Source organism: Aricia agestis, chromosome 14 (assembly GCF_905147365.1).
Source record: "Aricia agestis chromosome 14, ilAriAges1.1, whole genome shotgun sequence".
In the NCBI taxonomy this organism is placed as follows: Eukaryota; Metazoa; Arthropoda; class Insecta; order Lepidoptera; family Lycaenidae; genus Aricia; species Aricia agestis.
In genome coordinates, this window is record NC_056419.1 from 9,757,040 (window position 1) to 9,778,330 (window position 21,291).

The 21,291-nt window shown below is 36.3% G+C and overlaps 1 protein-coding gene across 2 annotated transcripts in view; it reads left to right on the plus strand.

Annotated features, from left to right (window-relative positions):
* The window catches only part of LOC121733630, a 24,215-nt gene extending 5,435 nt beyond the window's left edge, over positions 1–18,780 (plus strand). The window contains exons 1-6 of one of the 2 annotated variants that reach the window (XM_042123944.1): positions 4,242–4,546; positions 9,847–10,004; positions 10,771–10,866; positions 16,597–16,755; positions 17,801–17,974; positions 18,443–18,780. In XM_042123944.1, coding sequence (XP_041979878.1) covers positions 4,318–4,546; positions 9,847–10,004; positions 10,771–10,866; positions 16,597–16,755; positions 17,801–17,974; positions 18,443–18,616 — 990 coding nt within the window. In that variant the 5' untranslated portion in view covers positions 4,242–4,317 and the 3' untranslated portion in view covers positions 18,617–18,780. Of the gene's footprint in view, positions 1–4,241; positions 4,547–9,846; positions 10,005–10,770; positions 10,867–16,596; positions 16,756–17,800; positions 17,975–18,442 lie in introns of those variants that run through there. The other variant, XM_042123945.1, reaches the window with a different exon arrangement.
* The last annotated feature ends 2,511 nt before the right edge of the window (positions 18,781–21,291 follow it).

The window sequence follows — 21,291 nt, forward strand, 5'->3', positions numbered from 1 at the left end:
CGTGATCTTATTAACCGACTTCCAAAAAACGAGGAGGTTATATATTCGGCTGTGGATATATATTTTTTTTCTTCTCTGTTTCCAAATTAGTTTTAAATAAGTTTTGAAAATATCAGTATTTTTATTAGATTTTTATTTCTTTTTTAGGGTTCCGTACCTATCCAAAGATAAAAACGGGACCCTATTACTGAAACTTCCATGTCTGTCCGTCTGTCTCCAGGCTGTAACCGCTATAGCTAGACTTCTGAAATTTTCACAGATTGTGTATTAAAACAAAATAAAATTAATATTTAATCCCTTAAATGGTAGCAACCCCCAGGCTGCATACAAAAAATGCCATACAAGAAACAAGATTTTCTAGGTATTTTTTGCACGACATCAATAATGGCAATTACAGGTAGGCACTTGAAATCACGTCATGATCCTAAATTATACGTATACTTTACTTGTAATTATAATAATGTTATTTTTAAATAATACTTGTAATTATAATAATTAAAATAAAATAAATATTTAAGGGGGGGTCCCATACAAAAAACACAATTATTTTGGCCTATTTTTGCTCTATAATGGTAAGGAACCCTTCGTGCGCGAGTCCGACTCGCACTTGGCCGATTTTTCTTTAATTAATCATATACCTCTCTATCACATCTAAATCCTTATATCGTTAAATAAAGTATATAATTTTATTGTATTCATAAACTATGCTAAAATATGTCGTTACTCAGCAATCAGTTATCATGGATACGCTAAATAGCGCGGGTTTTTCACTGTTTCATTGAGAGTACCTAGTATGAAAAGATCTCTTGATAACTTAGGCTACAAACCTCTAGCATCAAGCGTATGAAAACATTGTGCACTCTATTTAATAGCGTTTTGTGCTCTAGAGTTTTAGTGCTTTCATACCAATCAGAAAATATTTTCTTAATGGTCCGTGAATTTGAATCTAAGGACGAAATCTTCGATACCAATTTAAGGTACGTTTATTTTGTTGTTGTTGAGGTTTAAAGTGGTGAACATGTTTGAGGTTTACAGTTATCAGAATCTTTAAGTGTAATATTTGTGCTTTAAATATATATTAAAAGTGCACGTATCGTCCAAGCCACGATATAGGTACTAATTTCATAAAACTTTTACATTATTTTATTGTAAAGCTCATCGTTTGAACTTACTATAGTTAGTATAATACAAGTCTCATAAAGCGACATCTAAAATTATCTAAGTAAAAGATATTATGCGCTTTTTGGACTCCAATAGAGGTTACTCGTGCATCAGTTTGACCTTTTTACGTCCTTTGCCTTTAGACACATTTCTCGGTATCACCTATTTCTGATGTGTTTTCCGAGTTATAAATAGCATCAACGTAATTTTAGATAACGGAATCATTAGATATTTATACCTTTTAAGTTAAAGTCAATAGTACGAAGGAAGTGCGGCTGTTTGGAGACCTGTGGAAAACTCGATGACGACAGAGATAAGCTATGAAGTCATATCGCGAGAACTATTTTTTTATGACACGACATACTGGTGAAGATCTATTTGGACATTTGAAAATGAATGATTCAGCCTGAACTATTTGCTACACGGACTAATATTATAAATACGAAAGTATCATTAACTTCATGCTTTATCCGCAAAAGTGATTTTAATGAAATAAGCGATTTAAAGAAAATTGTATGTAGAGCCTCTTTGGGGCATCGTATATGTCCTTTACATACGATAGTTTTTATCCTGTAAAAACGTACGGTTTTTCGCAATTATCGAATTCAAGTGTCTAAACATATTATGACGAATTTCCGTGGTGGAAGTTCGGCTTGGTTCCGCCTGCAGTGTATTTTAAATTACCGATACCATGCTGAAATTCCGTCGCGTTATATTGTATGCGTTTGACATTGCTGACGTAATCATGCGGAATTTCCGCCGCGGAAATTCGGCATAGTGTATTTAGACAGTAGGTGTAACGAATTAGCGGGCATCATCTAGTTTTTAACCGACTTCCAAAAAGGAGGAAGTTATATGTTCGGCTGTGGATATTTTTTTATTTTTTATTTTTGATGAGCGTTAATATAGTGATGTCACCTAGTCTACATGTTACGAATCGTACAGATAAGTTTGGAATTTGATGAGTAGTATTTTCGTGTAGTCGCCGAGCAGTCTGCTGTTTCATTGAGAACGCCTTATCAACAGGAAACACCTCAGGTGTTCAGAGAAATTAATCGGATGTTACAACGACTCACCTATATTACTCTGTTATTTAAGGTGACGCCGCGTTAAAGTAAAAAACCGTGTTGGATATGTTTTAGATTGCTTGTTTTCTATGAGAGGCCGGGCTAATAGAAAACAAGCAATGGAATAGCAAAAAATGGAAAGGGCGTAAGCGACAAAATGGTTTTTGTCGCGTTATTTAAAACCATAAATATATTTCATGTAAGCTATGGGCAAATTAAAATGTATGCTTGAACCAATTTATGTGCAAATTTTGGAAGCTTAAATCACTCTCCTCTGTTGGCAAAATAGGAATCACTTTTTTATCAGAGGCCTTTTTGATTGATCGTGTTATGCTATGGGTGATTTTAAAGACAAAGACATGATGAATACTGACAATGGACTTTAATTTATTAGCTTTTGGTCATTGCTGAGAAAAATCGATATCGCTACAGCCGAATTATCAAGGCGTCTCCTTAATGAGGATTTTTTTTATTTACATTGTATGCGCTTCGGAAATAAGCGACTGATTTTGGTGAAAACATAGAAAATGCGATACATAATAATATGCTACTATTTATAGTGGTAAAATTAACAATCCAGTGGAATTTGCAGTTACGAAGTAGGTAACGTGTTGTTTGTGATTTTCAAAGCTAAATAAACACTAAACACGTCGAGACATATTAAAAAATGTTAAAGAAGAAAGTGATTAATTCACACAGACCACCGTGACGGTTTATGATTAATGACTTAATAATTAATATACATACGAAGATATATTATAATCTTATTCGTTTACTTCGTCAATGCCATCGACATGAGCTCTTACGTACGAAGGTCACTATTTCATTCATCGTTCATTCATTCACCGGTATTTACCACGCTACGAAAAAACCGATCGTTGACATAAAAACCGCGTGCATAAATAGTTGACGTTTACCCGACTTATCGGTAAAGTATAACGCGCGTATAATTAATTCAGATTATTTATAGATACCGGAAGATTTAATTATAATATTTCTTTGATACTATTTCCATTGGCACTGGAAAATATCGGGTTTTTATTTCAGACTATGTAAAATATTTGTACTCTGATTCAGCTGAAGTCTCTAATGACTAATAAATGAGTCAGTAATGCATATATAATAGTGAGATAACTATAAAGTTAACCGCCGAATATACTGATATAATATAATATCTATGATTTAAAATGCTTACATAATTTTGTGGGATTTAAAATTGATTTGACACTACCATTGCGGCCGTCCCAATTTGACCCACATAATTATTTAGTATTTTTTTAATAGATGACCCGGAAAACTTGTTTATAGATACCAGAAATAAGTCACCATAATAATAATATTTTTCTGAATTCTTAATCGTAAAAACTAAGATTATCTAATTATGTTCAAGTCATTCACCTTTAATTCTCATACATTATAAGAATAAAATTTTAATAGATTCATTGTCGAAAAAAATGTAGGTGAATTATAATACGAATAGGTACACTAGTGGAAAATCGTGTGATTGTTGTTAAAATTTGTATTAAGTAATTTCCTCTCAGTTCAACGTCCTTATATTAAATACAATTATAAGGAATAAGTTACATAATATAATATGATTCTTTTTTTTAATATTATATTTCTGCTTTTCTTAAAAAAGTATTTTGTATACACCTTTTACAAAATATATTATATTATGTTCAGAAATGCAGTACATGAAGGTTACATGACTAATCTGAAAATGTATCTATAATGTATAAAATAAGTAAATGCGTCATGGGTATTCAGTAATACCCCGAAACGTGTCAAAATATTCCGCCGCGGGTCAAAAATTTCCAACCCCTACGCCGCGATCGGGGCCAGAATGGGCCACCGGCGCTGGGTGGGACTGGGACCCGCCCCCCCGGCCGCCGCCCACCATTGGCCGCCGCCGGTCCAAAATGGTTAGTCCTGCCGGCTATTCGCCGCTCCTCGCCCCACTGCGACCGGCGACACGTGCTCCGTGCACTAGCCTTTACTTTTAAGCCGGCGCCGTCCCAGCGACTCATTTAGTCGCTCACCTGGCCCGACGCGCGCGCCATCACTCGTGACATGTCAATCGCGATTGACTATGGAGTGCAGTAGGATCCCGTTTTTCGCGACGTTCAGGCAGACCGGCACTGTGATAATACGAGTGAAGATGGAGTGCCCCGAGTGTAGGTCGAGGGCCTGCCCGCCCTACCGACCCGCCGGGCCTCTCACCTGTGAAAAATGCTTCAGGACTAGATCGACAAATTTCAGTAACTGTGATAGTGAAAAAGTGACGGGACGACAGTATAGAGCGAGCTCGGCGAGAAGCAGTAAGCTTTTTTCATACTTTCATTCATAAACGTACTCGTAGGTAGCTCTACGCGGAGTTTGTAAACAACTAATGTAAGAGATAATTGCCGAGATGCGATTAGGATTAAATCGTTCGTTAAAGGTGATGATTCGGAGCAGGGTATTCCCCTCGTGTTATCATCGTGTACCTAGATTGTATTATTTATAAAGTAAACTATGCATCCGGTGCGAGCCCTGCGACGTAGAGCTTACGTCTCGGACAAAAACGAGGCTCGCTCGCTCGTACAATGTTAAACATTAGATCAGAACTCACTAACTAGTCGGCGGTAATTAAACTAGTGTACTGTTACCGGAATGACATATCTGACTAAATGTTTCTATCCTTTAAGAGTAGTACAGTTATGTCCAGTCGGAGGGGCGGTTTCGCAATTAGTACCGACGGCCTTACTATATAGGGACCCGATATAATTTAACTGTTGTACAAAAAGATAGTTGCGTGTTTTATGCAAAGTGCCTAACATTGCTGCGGTACCGAGTTTTTAAGTTGCAACATTTAAATTACACATTTTTCTTGATTAATGATTAATAATAAAACATTACGGTCGTATTACGTTACCCGCGATTGACGTAGGAGGTGAAATAATTTAAATATTTCTGTGATCATTTTGATAGAATCATCAAAAATGCAAATAATTTTTTCCCTACATTTAATATTAATAAGCATTGCACATGACAAAAGTTGAAATGCAGTTTATTTCTTATATATTTAAAGAATCATCTTTTTAAGAATTGTCTAAAATCAATGCAAAAAGGTAAAACTATCATTATATCATATTATCATTAATTTATAAAAATTAAATTGAAGGTCCAATCTTCAATTTTTTTTTTATAAAATGAGTTGTTACGCTGTTTTCCCTAAAAGTAAAGTTACTGATAGAGTATTTCAAAAAAGGAATATTATGTAACATTTCATTTAAAAGATTTTTTTTTAATTTCTATTAAATGAAATGTTATATAATGTTATAAAATAAACAATGACAATATATTTCAGCGGACATTTTTTTGTCCGCTGAAATATATTGTCATTGTTTATATTTACCATGTCACCTACATGGTAACATGGTAATATTAGATAAGATTTGTAGATTTTGTAAGTCAGAAGGAAAACTATTTTGAAATAAATATGAAGCTACTAAATAAGGATGTAATATTTCCGAGCTTCCTATCGGGACACTCGTTAAATTCGCCCACGCACAAGTTTTCCTCAGATATAATTGTATTAATACAGAAAACTAATGTTCTTAAGCGTGATAAAAATATTTGTATTGTTAATAAATAATAGTGACCTAAAAATACAATGATATTCTATGTTATTGTAAAAATATATATTTTATGTTAGAGTTTAGTAAAGTAAATTAATTTGGCATTTTTTTCCAAAATAAATCTTTCTGCATTCTAGATAACTAGATGACGCCCGCAACTCCGTTGCGCCAAACTTAGTTTATCGCGTGGGAACCGTACATTTTTCCGGGATAAAAAGTATCCTATGTCCTTTCCCGGGACTCAAAGTATCTCTGTACCAAATTTCAGCCCAATCGGTTCAGGCGTTTGGGCGTGAAGATGTAACAGACGGACAGACAGACAGACAGATACACTTTCGCATTTATAATATTAGTATGGATATATTCCAATCACATAGAATAGATTCTACACTTACTAACTTACTTGTATTCTGTAGAAAAAAGGAAAAACCCTTTTACTCTGCATTGCGTATCGCATCGAAAAAGTTATCTTAATTGGTTTTGTAACGTATGTAATTTGCTTATTTAAATTGCTCTAATAAACCACTTATTGACATCTAAAAAACCCAGACTACGTCCGTAATTAAAATAAAACTAGGCTAGGTTTTGTCCCGCATTGAGAAATAGTGTTTTGATTTATTTTATTCGTCATAATTAGTCAGTAATCTATTCAGCATGTAGGGCTTAACGAGTTTACAATGTAAAGGTTAATAACACATAAATAAGCCATATAATTATTGTTCTAATAAATCTAATTAATAATGCTAAGATGTGATGAGTGAATTTTACTTTTCCTTGTATGAACAATTGAGTGCATAACCTTAAAATTTCTGCAACATAAAATTTCTTGCCCATTGTGTCTATGTGATAGTACACCACAATGTACGTATTAAAAAAACAGTCAGTTGTAAGGAAAAACTTTTTATCGATATCCTTATTAAAAACAATTTATAGAGCAACGCATTATGTTACCTTTAATCGATGTTCATTAACACGTCAAGTGCCATGTTGGTCGTCGGTGACCCAGCAATGGGACAAAAGTTTGAACAATATCGAAATACTAGGGGATCATGAGAAAAATGTTGCAATGGCGAATACCTACCGAGGAATCCCGGGTGTAATGACACGGGACTCCGCTTTTCATTAGCCCCGCGATCTTTTCTCTCATTAACAATGTTAAACACGGCATTTACGCGTCGCGACCGACGTAATTATGTGAACAGTTACAAGAGGATCATAATTGTGATTACGCTGTCACCCATTTCGAGATACCACAGGATATAAAAACCCAACGAGAACTACTCGTAAAAAATATGGCGCCAATTACACCGAAAAAAGGTGTTAAGATGTAAATTTTTATTCGATGAAAATTTTAGGTTTGTTCGAAGGGTTTCCTTATTTATTGCACCAGGGTGGTAATTAGTGTGGAATTTATTATGTAACGGGAAAGTATACAAAATAATAATTATTATGTAACAATAATCGGTGTCACTTACATTACAGGTTACTTTAATCGCTTGCGCACTGGCTCTACCTACTCTACATAATATTAGCGATCAGTTAAAAGTTAAAATATCATATTTATACAACTTTGGAAAAGTATAAAAATGCAAATGGAATATTTATAAAATAAAAATTGTCGAATAAAGATTAGGCGACCCTTTTTTTGGACATGAAGTTTATTATCGTGTTTGACGATTGCTTATGAATGAGTGGATCATCCAAAAATATTTGTTTGTAATCGACTCCACACCTCCGAGGTTCGGTATCGGCGGCTGCGATCGGTTTTAAATCGTCAGTAATTGAGAAGTACGGGACCGACGCATGTGTTCGCATCTGAAATTTTTGACTTGAATGTAAATTTACATAATGATAACCGCGGTGGCGCCGATGGCGTCCACTCGACAAAACGGCGCGAACTCTTCTCGGTTTTCGAACCGAAATTCTAGTTAGCGGGCGCGCGATTTCTTTTTAAAAACGTTAACAAGCCGCGCGTCGTTTGGGTCGTTTTTCGTGCCGCGAAGCCTCCTTTTGTGTACGAGCGAGCTGTTAAAAAATAAACGAATTCTTTGTTTCTCGGGTAGTCGAACCGACCTCCGACGCCGTCCCTACTTTTTTATGCCCCCTTATAACCTGTGTATTACCTACGTGTAGGTATCTACGGTTTTTATGGTCGCCCGGTCAGTCTTCAATGGGCTAAGGAATTCGATCGAGTCTCCTCTTTGTCCATTAAAAGTTTTTTTATAGTTCTTAATTACGTATCCTTAAACGATCAGTACAGAGGGGGCAATTCGAACACGACGCCTATTAAATTCTGTTATCGGACGGAACATCGCACGTATTATGTTAATGTAATCGATGACGTCGCGTTACGTCCTGATTACTCTCGGGCGTTAGCACTCGAATTATTAATATTTTAAATATTTTAATTTTTAAAACCGTCGGCCATTGTTGTAACATCGCGGCTCCACGTCTTTTACGAGCTGACCCGTTTTTCTTTTTGTTTCGGTTGAACTTTAGTCCGAGCGGCTGCCCGCTTTTGACCGCCGCTAATAAAATGTTATGATCGTGTGTTTAACGCGTGTTGCGTCGAGCCTTTTGACATGATAGTTCCGGCGACCCCGCCCCCGCGGGCGGCTCCGTCTCGCCGGTATCAATTAAATCCTAAACTAATTTGCATCTAGTTAACGCCCGTTTATCGATCGGAATACGATGGGAGCCCGGGCATAAACGAGGAGTCGGGGGCGTGTGATGGTCGAGGGCCGTTCGCAGGGCTTAGTTAAATAATAAGCGGCGCGGCGATCTATAATTTGGTTTTATTTGACCGCCGCGCGCCGCTCGCCGCGGGCTACGGAGCAAATCGCCACGAAACCCGCTAACGAGACGAACTCATAAAAAACGCAACTTCACATGGACGACTACAATTTTCAATAATAATATTTCTTGAGCAAGAATTGTGCCATTTTTGGTACATTTGCGTTTTAGTTGTACAGAATGTATTTAATATTTTAGATATTTCAATGAATGTAATTTCCTGGTTTCATTTAAGTCAGTTTTATTCAAAATATTATTTTGTGGTCTACAAATAATTACTGCGAAAATGACTTTCAAATATTTTTGTGAAAACGACACCGAACGGTAACGTAAGTTTTTGTGACGTTAGTCACGGGGAGACATAACATTTTATGATTCATGCCATACTGTAAGAGTAAATAAGAAGCCATCAGTGAGTAACAGCGAAAAGCGTGCCGATTATCTAATTGGTGAAGGCCAACAATCAGCATCAGCCCGATACAAACATTCATTTTCACACCGTAATTGAATGAGTGAATGAAAGAATGTCAATAGATTAAAAAAAAAACTCTTGAACGAATATCATCATTGACTACAATATTACTCAAGATTTGCATATACTTGCGATATCGTAATATTATGCAAATTGAAGAGAAAATCTTTTTTTTCGGGAGTTTGCCGTTAAGTGGCTAATGATTCACAGTTCATACAATTAGCAAAGGCTGTCCACCTCGTCTTATTGTATTCATCGGATGTCCAGCGATTACCATAATCGATAACATCGCGCGCGCCGCATACGGAACATAGAGATGCAAGAAGCTCGATTAAACGGACACTTAAACGCCACTCTAATTAGGAAGCACCTAAACTTTGCCAAGCATCGACTTTTCTGACTTAGGTTTAAACTCTACATAATAATCTAAAATAAACTTTATGTTTTTTCTGTAAACTTGTTGCAAAGTGTTTTAATAATAACTCTCCTATCTAAACTGATAGTACAATTAATGAGAGAATAGTGAAAATAAATCTCATTATAATTTTCAAGTAATCAAAACAGTGCGTAAAAGTTTTTAGAGTATCAGCATGCAGAAAAACTGTTTTAAAATGTTTGCATAAAAACTTTCTTCAAGTATGCAGAAAAACTTTTCCTTTTCCAAAAACATTTTCTTCAAGTTTGCAGAAAATTTTCAAGTTTACAGAAAATTCAACTTTAATATTCTTTACAGAATACGTCAACGTCTGCGCGGCGGTCTGTCTCGTGTTGCTCGTTGGTGACATCCTGCCGTTGTCGTCGGCAGCGCCGCGCCGCCGCACCATGTCGAGAGACAGACGATCCACGGAGGAGAACAGCCTATGGGGGAATCCGTGTGACTACGGGGCTAATGTAAGTTGATGTTACACTACTGTATAGATAAGCTTTATACAAGGAAGATCAGTAGGCAGTTTTACAAAACAAAAAGATGCAGAACACAAGTAACATGATAGTTTGGTGAGATGTGGTACATGCTAAATGCATATTGCTGCCATGAAGTTGAAATTAAAACTAGCACAAAAAACACTTAATATGAAAAGGATCTATGAGGCTATTCCAAATGTAATATATAAGCCGTAGGAGCAGCTGTGGCATCACAGCTACACTAGTAAGCGCTACAGTAGAATGCGGAACGCATTTTGCTGTAGTTATAATGGTGCGGAACTTCTGCGACTTTTCAGAATAGCCCCATAATCAATTTCCCTTCATATTAAGTTACCTTGCCTATAAGGGGGTTGGTATTGGTATACAGTTTAGTAAATTTTGACAGCCACCGCAAGATTCGCGCGTGCTAGCTGGCCTGCGAAGATTCTGTGGCTTCTGCCTGCCCCTATTTGGTGTGAGTCCTAAGCCGTGAGCTTGTATGTGATGTAATAAAGCTTTGCGCACATTGTGTCGCAGGGGGCCGCATTTTTCATACCTGAAAATGAAAGTTGTGTGAAGAATTCGGCCCACCCCGCTGTGTCACAATTTGCGCGTAGCCCAAACCAGCAAAAGAGCTTGGGTAACGAATAACACCACACAGCTACTTAACTGTAACACAAGCTGTATAACTCAATCTTGCTGCATATTTTTGTTGTTGTTCGCAGCTTGTATTTTAGTGTTTATTTATTTACAGGTCAAAGCGACAAAATACTCAGCAAAACTCGCGTCTCGGGTTGCGAATCAGGCGAGAAGTGCATACAAATCAACGTCGTCATACAAAGATGAATTCGTAAGTTGATTTTCATACAATTTATACTTTTAAAACGACATTTAATGGAAGTCAGAAATAGCTCTATTTTTGTCTACAATAAAGTTTTTGGTGTCACACAGCATTGTAGTAGTTAATTTTATAATAATATTATAGTCGAACTGTATACTTATATTATGATGTATTGTGTGATGCTAAAAATAAATCCATTCTTATTCTTAAAAGAAGTAACTTACTGCACTGTACTGTAACTTACATTTTTTGGACAACTTTACGTTTTCAAAACGCAGGAAATATTAAGTAGAATAACAGTACCTCGCTATATATTTTGCCCACATTCGTAAGTTAATAATTTAAAGAAGCAATTTTAGCAAATTCTAGTTTTTAAAACGCATGAAGCGATTAATTATTCAAAATCTGAATTTCATAACATGATCGTACTGGTAGTACGCGTCTGATAGAGCCCTTCCCATTGACTGGAATATAAATATTTTTATGCAATCGATTCATCAATGAATCGAGTCGAGTAAGTCGATCGTAGTATTGGCACTAATCGTTATGCCCGCCGCGTCGTACAAATGAACGGACGCGCACCACCGACCAATACCAATAAAACTGAGGACGCTGCATACCATAGAGCTTAATGCGATTTTATCAGTTTATGAATGAATCGTCTATAGTACTTTACCGAGAATTCGTAATCGATATTACGTGAATAATCCTGTAACTTCTCGGAAAATGAGCGAGTTTCCCGCGAAACGAGAACGTATTACTCGAAATAACTGTTATAATCAATCGATATTATGAGTTCGATACATCATACGATATTTCCTGACTCGTTATTTTGTATTCGATGCGCGGGCGCACGAATTTAGTCCTATTTTCTCACGTGGCACGCAGGGAGATAGTATCGCTGGCGCCTACTGTGGCCTCATCCGGCCAAGCTTCCTCGTCATTAATAATAATTATTTAATAATTTATTAGTTAATAATAGTTATTATTATTATAGTTCGGTTGTGTCATTATTGGCCAAAGAAATAGTTACTTGCTTCCAGCAAAAAGTTGCTCGAATTAACGGCTTCAAAAGTTCTTGTATCTATAACTGCTACAAAAACCATCCATATAAAACAATTTGCACTTTCGCGATAAGTCGCTAAGAACCGAGTATAAAACAATATCCTGTGGACGGCTCAGTGTATAATTATTGTGAAAGGAACTAGACGATCGTAAGTCATAACCGATCAACTCGATTCCCGAGAATAGTTCCGAATCGGAAGTATGGTACCCGATCAACTAGCAATAATGTGTTGTCGTCGCGTCACGAATCTTTTATGGATGATCTCGTACTATGCCACGGAGTTACGTGATATAATCGGGTAGCAGACGATACATTTCTGTTTCGCTGCGTAGCATCGGTGCGTTACGGAGTATAAACGCTCGATGGACGACGGACGGTAGCATGAGGTATTCGTAAGGCTCGACAGTCGTTAGACTACGTCCTGTCCAATGCTACCTCCCCATCGTAAAATGACAATATCGACACAGTAGCCGGAACGGAGTACAGGACGATGGTGGAGCGCTCGGCATACTGATTGCACATTAGTATTGCGCGCCGCACCTGCTCATTTTTTTCGCCTCTCCTAATGTCGGTCATTCACGAGTATTAAATCATAATTGTGATACACAATGCTAGATAAATCATTGTGCGTCAGACCTAATTGAAATTTTAAGTAGAGCAATATTCCGGAAAGTAGAGACAAATGTATATTTTGGAACGCTATGATCAAAAGTATTTTACGTGTTCAGTAAAAATTTTTGGAGTCTCTTTAAAGTTTAAAGCCTTTACGTTCTGATTTATATACTTTTGTAATAAAAAGGAACGTAAAATATGTTTAATTTTGTAATTGAAGTCCTAAAAAAAACTCTCTTCACTTTTAAGTATTTTTTTTCAAAGATCCTTTAAAGCCTCTTTATCCTGCACAAAAATTTTATTTTTTTATAAAATAAGGGGGCAATCGAGCAAGCGGGTCACCTGCCTTTTAAGAGGGAATAGGGTAATAGGGGATGGTAGGGATGGGAAGGGAAGGGAATAGGGGAGGGTAGGAAAGGGAATAGGGTAGGGGATTGAACCTCCGGTAAACTCACTCACTCGGCGAAACACAGCGCAAGCGCTGTTTCTCGCTAGTTTTCTGTGAGAGCGTGGTATTTCTCCGGTCGAGCCGGCCCATTCGTGCTGAAGCATGGCTCTCCCACGTCTGTTTCAGTCAGTTCTGTCAGTTTTTCAAAAACGAGCGTTATATGGGTACTCTCACATTTTTGAATGTAAAAGACAAATGATAGTATCTTTGTCCAGCGTTTTAATAGAGCTAACTCGGTACATGATATTATTTTACTCGTGGACATTCGTCACAAATAACTGGCTGCGCTACTGAGAACGTAATAACAAATTCAACGAACTCTACCGGGTCGACACCGGCCACCGTGTGAATTCATTTCGGCTGTACCGGTATTAATAATAATTTGACTCTACAATGGCACCGCGGCCAGATGTGACATTCTTCGGACGAGAAACGCGATTTATACGTGGTTTTATTCGTCACAAAACTAACGGATAAGCTCAGAGTGTGGATTTAAGTAGTTTAAATGCTTTTGTCTCGTAGTTAAACAAATGTGAGCTAGATAAAAATATAGCGTTAAAAACGGTGCTATGCTCTCTGTGCTTGCAGCGCATGGAGACAGATGCTTTATAATATACGAGCTATTGCCCGCGGCTTCGGTTTAACCCCTTGGGGGTAGAATTGATCAAAATCGTTTCTTAGCGGATGCCTACGTCTACCTGCTTGCCAAATTTCAGCCCGATCCGTCCAGTGGTTTGGGCTGTGCGTTGATAGATCACTATGTCAATCAGTCAGTCAGTCACCTTTGAGTTTTATATATATAGACTTACTGAAATTATACATTCAAAGTGTGTCTGTCTGTTCATTACCTCTGCAATATTCTCACTTAAACGGCTCTCCATACCAAAAATCTAAAACAGATACTTTTAGAGATGGGAAAGAACATAGGATGGTTTTTGTTGCGGAAAAAGGTACAGTTTCCACGTGATAAACGAATCGCGAGCAACAACACCACACATCACCCTGTATATTATACAATATGTATAATATACAAGGTAATATATATATAATACATGCGATAGTGCAGTTCTCACGGCGACAGGCTGTCTGGCGCGACGTTTGTGTGTGTGGGTGTATATTTGATAAGCTTCCGATGGTTGAAACATAATGCAAGTAATATACAGTAGATTATAACATACTAGTCCGTTAATATCACGCACGCATACATGAACGTGATTTGAGATAACTTCAAATAGCAAAATAGTAGTGTATCGCGTCCCGGGTACGTAAAACTTAAATCTGCCTTTCTCGAGCTGACTTTTTTAAACCATAGTTAATTTAGTCTACTGTATGTTTACATTGTGATTCGAGTGAGCTATCCGGATGCTATGTAGTCGAATTTCTCACCGCCCACCCACGGTAGAATGCCATGACAAAGTATTGCAGATTGCATCGCATGTGTCAATGTTTTGGAATACTTTTGATGAGCTATAGTGATGTAATTGTTTAGGTTTTTATTGAATACAAGAATCTTTTTTGATTTAAACATTTTAAAGTTAAGGGATTTTTGCTCCTACCGGGTCCAAATGAACCTTAAATTACGGTTTAATTCAAACAACATAACTGTCATAAGACCATCAAAATATATGAGTCCCATAATAACCGCAGTAACAGTTTAAAAATACTTATTTGAGATTAAAAATAATATACCTAGTATACTTTACCATAAAGCGTTGTCTTAAAAAATACGACAAATAATAAGTCGCAGAGGCTTTCATATTATAAATTTTAGAGTTCGCTCGTGTAGTTTGATACGGTGTTTCAACTGCCGCGTTAAACAAAGAGCGAAAATAAATATGACTCAAAAAGATTCAGTCTTTTTTGCGGTTTTTAAAATTCATGTAATAGGGATAATGAACAAGTTGTTACTTAGAGAGGCAATATAATTATTATATTAAACAACGAAACATTTGGAACAATGTAGCTTAATTTTAATTATGTTTAAATTTCAAAGGAAGATAATATTAATATTATGAAACTATAAGTCTCTTTTCTTGTTATTGCTGAGAATGATTGAACATTAACTTTATCTAATGAGATTATGATAGCATTCTATAGTGTTTTAAAACCAAAATCAGATGCAGGAAACATACAAAAATAAAAACATTTCTTTCTTTTATTAGTAGTTATACAATTACATACATTTCAATTAGAACATTGTCGAATGTGGACTACCGGATGAACACCTGCGGTCATTAACATCGTCATTTGTCATATAAACACTTTGTATATCACAACATATAATATTATTATGAAGCGTTTCTTATCTTAATAATTGCCACTGTTCCTGCCTTCAAAAGTTAAGAGTAATCAAATACAGATTGTTAATAAAACATAAATTTGCCAACCCACGCATTGCTAGGTGTGTATAACGATAATTGAATAAGCCATACTAACACAAAACAATTGACTTATCTACCCTCGATTTATACGGGTGTCCAGTACTTTAAAATCAGCCTTACATCACATTAACGATAGCCATTGTACAACACAACGATTTTTGGATATTTGTCACGAATCGGAAATATTTAATTAGCAGTATTGTTACCGTAACATATTGCCTCCGCAGAATGGACACGTGTTTGGGGACACTTCATTTTTATCAAATCAATGTTGCATCTGCCGCCGCGGGTACGCGTTTAGCAACTTTATTGCGTAACGATTACGTTTCATTTTCGTCTGCCGCTCCCGGTCACGTAGGTTATGGGCAAAGTGTCGAGTTGTAATGCAGAAACCGCCATGTTATGGGTCATGTCGGGTTCATCTTTCCCTCGACCTTGGCTGCCACATTAAAAGCTGATCGCCCGCCACGTTATAACTTCCTTGTACTGCACTAGGAATTTTTATAAGCCGATTGCATATCACATAATATGGGTTAACGTTTATTTACATATTTAGGCCAACTTGCGCTAGCCTGGGTTAAGAATACGTTCGTATCAAATAAACACCACTCTATTTTAATTCTTAACCGAGGGTTAAGGTTGCCTCAGATTGGGCCAACAGTCTAAAGTCAAGTGTAAAGAAATACGTACCCAAAAATCACTTGCATGAAATGGCACAGTGCCAAAAAGTGGACTGAGAAAGTGTCTCCAGATCCCGTATATATACCGTCCTCAGCAGGAAATCATCCAGGCCAATCTTCTTTTTCCATGAAAGTCAATCAAGGGTCCATTAGTCCTATTTCTATCGTTCAGAGAAATCGTCCCCAGTAGTTAAATGATGAATCATTTCATGTCTGTTTAAATTTTCTGAGACGGTGCGAGTGCGTCATTTTCTAATATACATACGATTGCGGTATGATATATCTTCTATCTGATAGTTTTTGTTTTATAGAAAAGCAATGGTTAGCGTTCATTTTCTTTTATCAGTACAATTCAATTTTAAGACTTTTTGATGTCGTTACGATGCAGTCGGTATATTAAAACTGCTAAATGGTATTTTGATAATATTTCAGATATCCGAACTCAATTAAAAACTGTATAAATTTTAGTTTGTAAATCAAATTTTGGGTACTCTAATTCTTCTAGTCTTACAGTACTCACATTTTATTGACATACTCTTAATTTTGTTTCAGGCGTCAAAATTGCACAGTTACTCAAACTTTGAGAAGTTACTCCCAGTGTGGAGCGGGTACGACTGGCTCAGAAACTTCACGTGGTTCAGAGAGGAGGTGCTTCCTAAGGAGAAGGTCATCAATGGCGAAATGCCGCCGCAGTATCTCGATGAACTGATGGTGAGTATACTTCTCCTATACTCTGTTCAGATCCAAAACAATCTTTACGTAAAGATAAATAGAAATCTAATGAGTAATGATGATAAGTATACTGTTACAGTGACACATCTATATGTGGTTGAATTTAATCTCTTTTACGTTAAGATTTAAATGGAGCTGAACAGAATAAAATAATCTGGATCATTAGTCAAGTTGTATTCGAAAATTCCTAAGCAAATTGGAAATAAACAAAAGTATGGGATTTAATAAGAGACTTCGCGAGCACCATCTAGCCAAAAAAAATTATTTTAACTTCGCTGCTCAAATTGTTGAAACAAATTGACTAAGGGCACCGAATGTTGGCCAAAAAAGTGGCATCTTATCGCATACGTGTAGATAATGATTGTTACTTAACCGTCTCTTGATTGTTCTAAAGCGATGGGCGCCGAATTCGCTGATGCCAAAAACGTGCATCCGTAGACGTTTTTCAATCGATTTCAAAGAAACGACTTCGACGGTGGCTGCCATTGTTGTGTGCCGACCGCCGATTGTCATTTACGTGAGAACACAATGCTTTCGCAATGTGGACGTTAATCGCAATCGCACTGATATGGGTTTGGTGATCTCGAGATATCATCATTATTTGGGATGTTAAATCAGAGTTACGTATAATATGTAGAGTTAAAATTAGCATTTTGAAAGAAAATTGCTGAGTATGTTTAGATTTTAAATGTTATTTACGGCTCGTTAAACATTATAAGTGCCCATAAATAGCTACTATAGTACTTAATCTGATAATAAATTCGTCTATCGAGAATGTATCATGAAAAGGATGTGAAAAAAATGGACATAAGTAACATAGCGCTTGCGATGCCTTACGTCAAATCCCATACATTTTTGATTTCTGTATTCACAGTCAACTATTAGATAATAGCTGACCACATAGGCACATACCCTGATGTGTTTAGAATTTTCTACCCTAATTACTATCTCTGGAATATTTAGTGTTACAACTTCTCTATTACAAATATCTATAATATTTTAAATCTCTATCTTTTGTTTATAGAATCACATCGACGAAGTTCTCCCGGTGATGTACAAGGGTCTAAAGATGATAGTCGCCGGCCTCAACTCTATCAGCCAGGAGGGCCTGAACGAGGACATTTTCACGGATGTCAGCATGAAACAGAACATCGCGCAGAGTGTGCAAGACGTTAGGGCAGTGCTGTGCGTGTTCTTTGTAAGTATTTTTGCCATTTCCTTTATTTCTTCTTCTCCTATTATTGTACCAAATGTGGCACAAAGTATTATTGCATTTTCTTTCTTCTTCTCCTATACTTACTTTGTGCCAAAATGAAGATGGGGCTAAAATTACAAATGCAATATAATAATATTGCCAATCTTGTTGTAAAACATACTTAAAATATAGTTAAACTATAAAAGGTGGCGCATAATGTTTGCATCTATTAAATATTGCACTACAGATTTTCTGTATTTTTACTTAGTTGTTGGTAACTTACTAATAGAAAATGTTTGTTAGAAAGCCAGTCACAGTAATCGGTAGTCTATTTGAGTCGACTTTTGAATAATTAGCAGCACCTGATCGATTTCAAAGTCCACCGGAAAGTCCGCTAAGCTCTTTTGTCTAAACGCCCACGACTATGAATCATAAATATTCAAATAACCTAATCTCAGTGTTTTGTTGTAGGACGTCATGAAATCTCGCAACTTGGAAATACCGCCGCTGCTAGACTCCGAAGTCCAAGACATCAGCAAGGAGGAGAAGTTGAGATACTCTCTGCTCGTCTACCGGGACACCCTCAACTACTTGGAGTACCTCGCGCAAGTTTTCCAGAAGATGAACGATATGGAACAAGCCTAAGTGCGACATCCTTCGTTATGGCTGTTCAACGTCCGGTGATTTTGGGTACAAGATTCGACGACATTGGAATCTTGCACCTTCGGCTGTTACATAGTATTGCCATCATATTGCCATTTTTGGTTATAATGAATTAGTTCCTTTTATAAATATATATTTTGTAAATAGTTATGAATTTATATTTATGGTACAGCAGTTGGTATTCAAAATTATTTATGCCCTAGTCAAGGTCTTAATTTAATTATTTAAACACGCTGCGATGTCTGACGACGAGTCTAAATAGATTTGGCGCTAAATGTAATGTTTGGATGCATTTCAAAGGAATATTAAAGTTTCAAATCATTTTAGCGCTCAATCTATTTGACCCCATCTTAATAAAATTATTTACACAGGTAGCAAACTATACAATATCAACTTGTCTTTGTCTTCTGTATTGAAAACCTCATATGATAGACAAAGACAACAGAACTTGAATAGATTTAGGCTGTGTAGATATTTTTATTAGAAAGGGGGTTAGTTAATCCTAACGACTTGTATTTCGACGATATCGCATGTATAGAGATTCTTATTTCTGAGATTAGTATGATTTTTGTAAATGTACTTTCTAGTATTACTCTCATTCCACCAAACTGAATGAAAATAGTTTGAATAGGCTAGTAAATTATTTAGCGAATGTCCGAGCGAGTGAGTGAGGCTGCATTGAATAATTTTATTTGTAAATTTTAACATAGAATTCAATTATTTGTTAACTATTTATATTGCTGTTGTATGATAAAAGATGAGCTTTAATTGAGCTGTCGGTGCAACACCGACGGTACTGGTAGAGTACAGAGCCAGTGTATTTATGAATTAATCATTATTTGTATAGTTCAAATAGTGTATGACAACGCAAACATTGCTGTTAGTGAAATTAAATTATTATAATTTATTATTGTCTTTTCATTATTTTACGTTGATTTTACGCCCCATTAATCTAACATGCCTTATTACGAAAAACTATTATTTGCCGAACTAAAAATAAGTTTAAAAATCTACAAGCTCCCTGCTTTAAATGGGGGTTAAAAAAGGTTGAAATAAAAAATAATATATCCAAAATCTCCAAAATCCAAATAGACATGCGTAGGTACAAAATGGTCAAGGCAACTACTGAGTTAACCTAAAAATAAAAAAAAATAAAGTTAACATAATTATTGTGAATAACTAAAAGTTATACGCTACGTCCGCGGTGTCATCTCTGCACTAGATGTAACCCGATTTTTTGCGGTTTATTTTAGTACAGGGGCCCGTAAAAACTGTCTTTGATTTCCTAGAAGGCAGAGGCCAATGTCTGAAAAAGGTCATGAAACACTCAAACTCAAACTCAATTTTTTTTTATTCACAATAAATTTTTGCAAATGTTATCTGAAAGTCTACATGATGCCTACCACCGGTCCGGAACTAACCCGGCGAGAAGAACCGGCGTGACGTCATCTTATATACTATTGTACAATTAATACAACATTTAACTCGGCGCCATCTAGTAAACACTTACAAAAACGCCGATCGCAACGTAGGTTTTCTTCAACTAAGTAACGAAAAATAACTATGAAATGAACCAATATTTGGATATTGTTAGTGACAAAATATAATTATTTGTCCCACCATTTAATTAAAAAATAATATTTTGATCTATTTAAAAAAACTCATTAGATAGAAGTATCACTCGACTGCACGATTATCCTCCTCACACATCCATTGAAAATGATTAAGAGCATAACAAATTGATTTTATTTTGGGACTTTTCGCCTGAAAAGAGACTACCTATAATTGTAAGTTGTAACACAAAACACATGAAGATAGGGAAACTTTAACACAGTGTAACAAAAATAGTGTTCTTTACTTTCTCATGGAAACATAGAAGTTAAAAGTAGCTCTTTTAGCACTGCTACTTTCACAGAGAACTCTATATAGGTAAGGAACATTCACATCCTAAAGTCACTTTGGTTTTTTTTACACCCTGCAAACTAAGATGATTCGTTCATAGTTGTTTATAATACAATTGAAATAAATTATATTATAAACTATCGAGTTACAGTTGTAATATAGACTTGTTTACATAAAACAATCTGTCTCAAGTCCCGGGTGAGCTCTCATAAAATCGACAAAGCAAAGAGATATTCCCAGGCACGGCAACGGGAAATAATCTCATGTTTTTACTCTTGACACAAGCCATTCACGCCGCAATATTTGCGTTCCTGCGTCGCCCTCACGAATTAGTGCTGTCAAGGCGGTGAAAAAATATCGGCCAAGTGCGAGTCGGTTTCGCGCACGAAGGGTTCCGTACCATAAAAATATGCCTGTCGTGAGTCATGACCACATAAGCTGAGCCGATTTCGAGAAGAAAAATCACGTTTGTTGTAATAGAGCCCAATTAAATATTTATTTTATTTGGTTTTTAATATTTGTTACAGCAACAATTATCCATACAGATATTATAAATTTGAAAGTGTGTCTGTCTGTCTGTTATGCTTCACAGTTAAGCTGCTAAACCAATTTTAATGTTTGGTTTACACTATACAGATACCTACATAACTTATTACTACTCCATTACAACTTAGTCCCAGGAAAATACATAGGATAGTTTTTAACGTGGAAAAATGTACGGTTTCCGAGCGATAAATAGATTTCGGTGCAAAGGA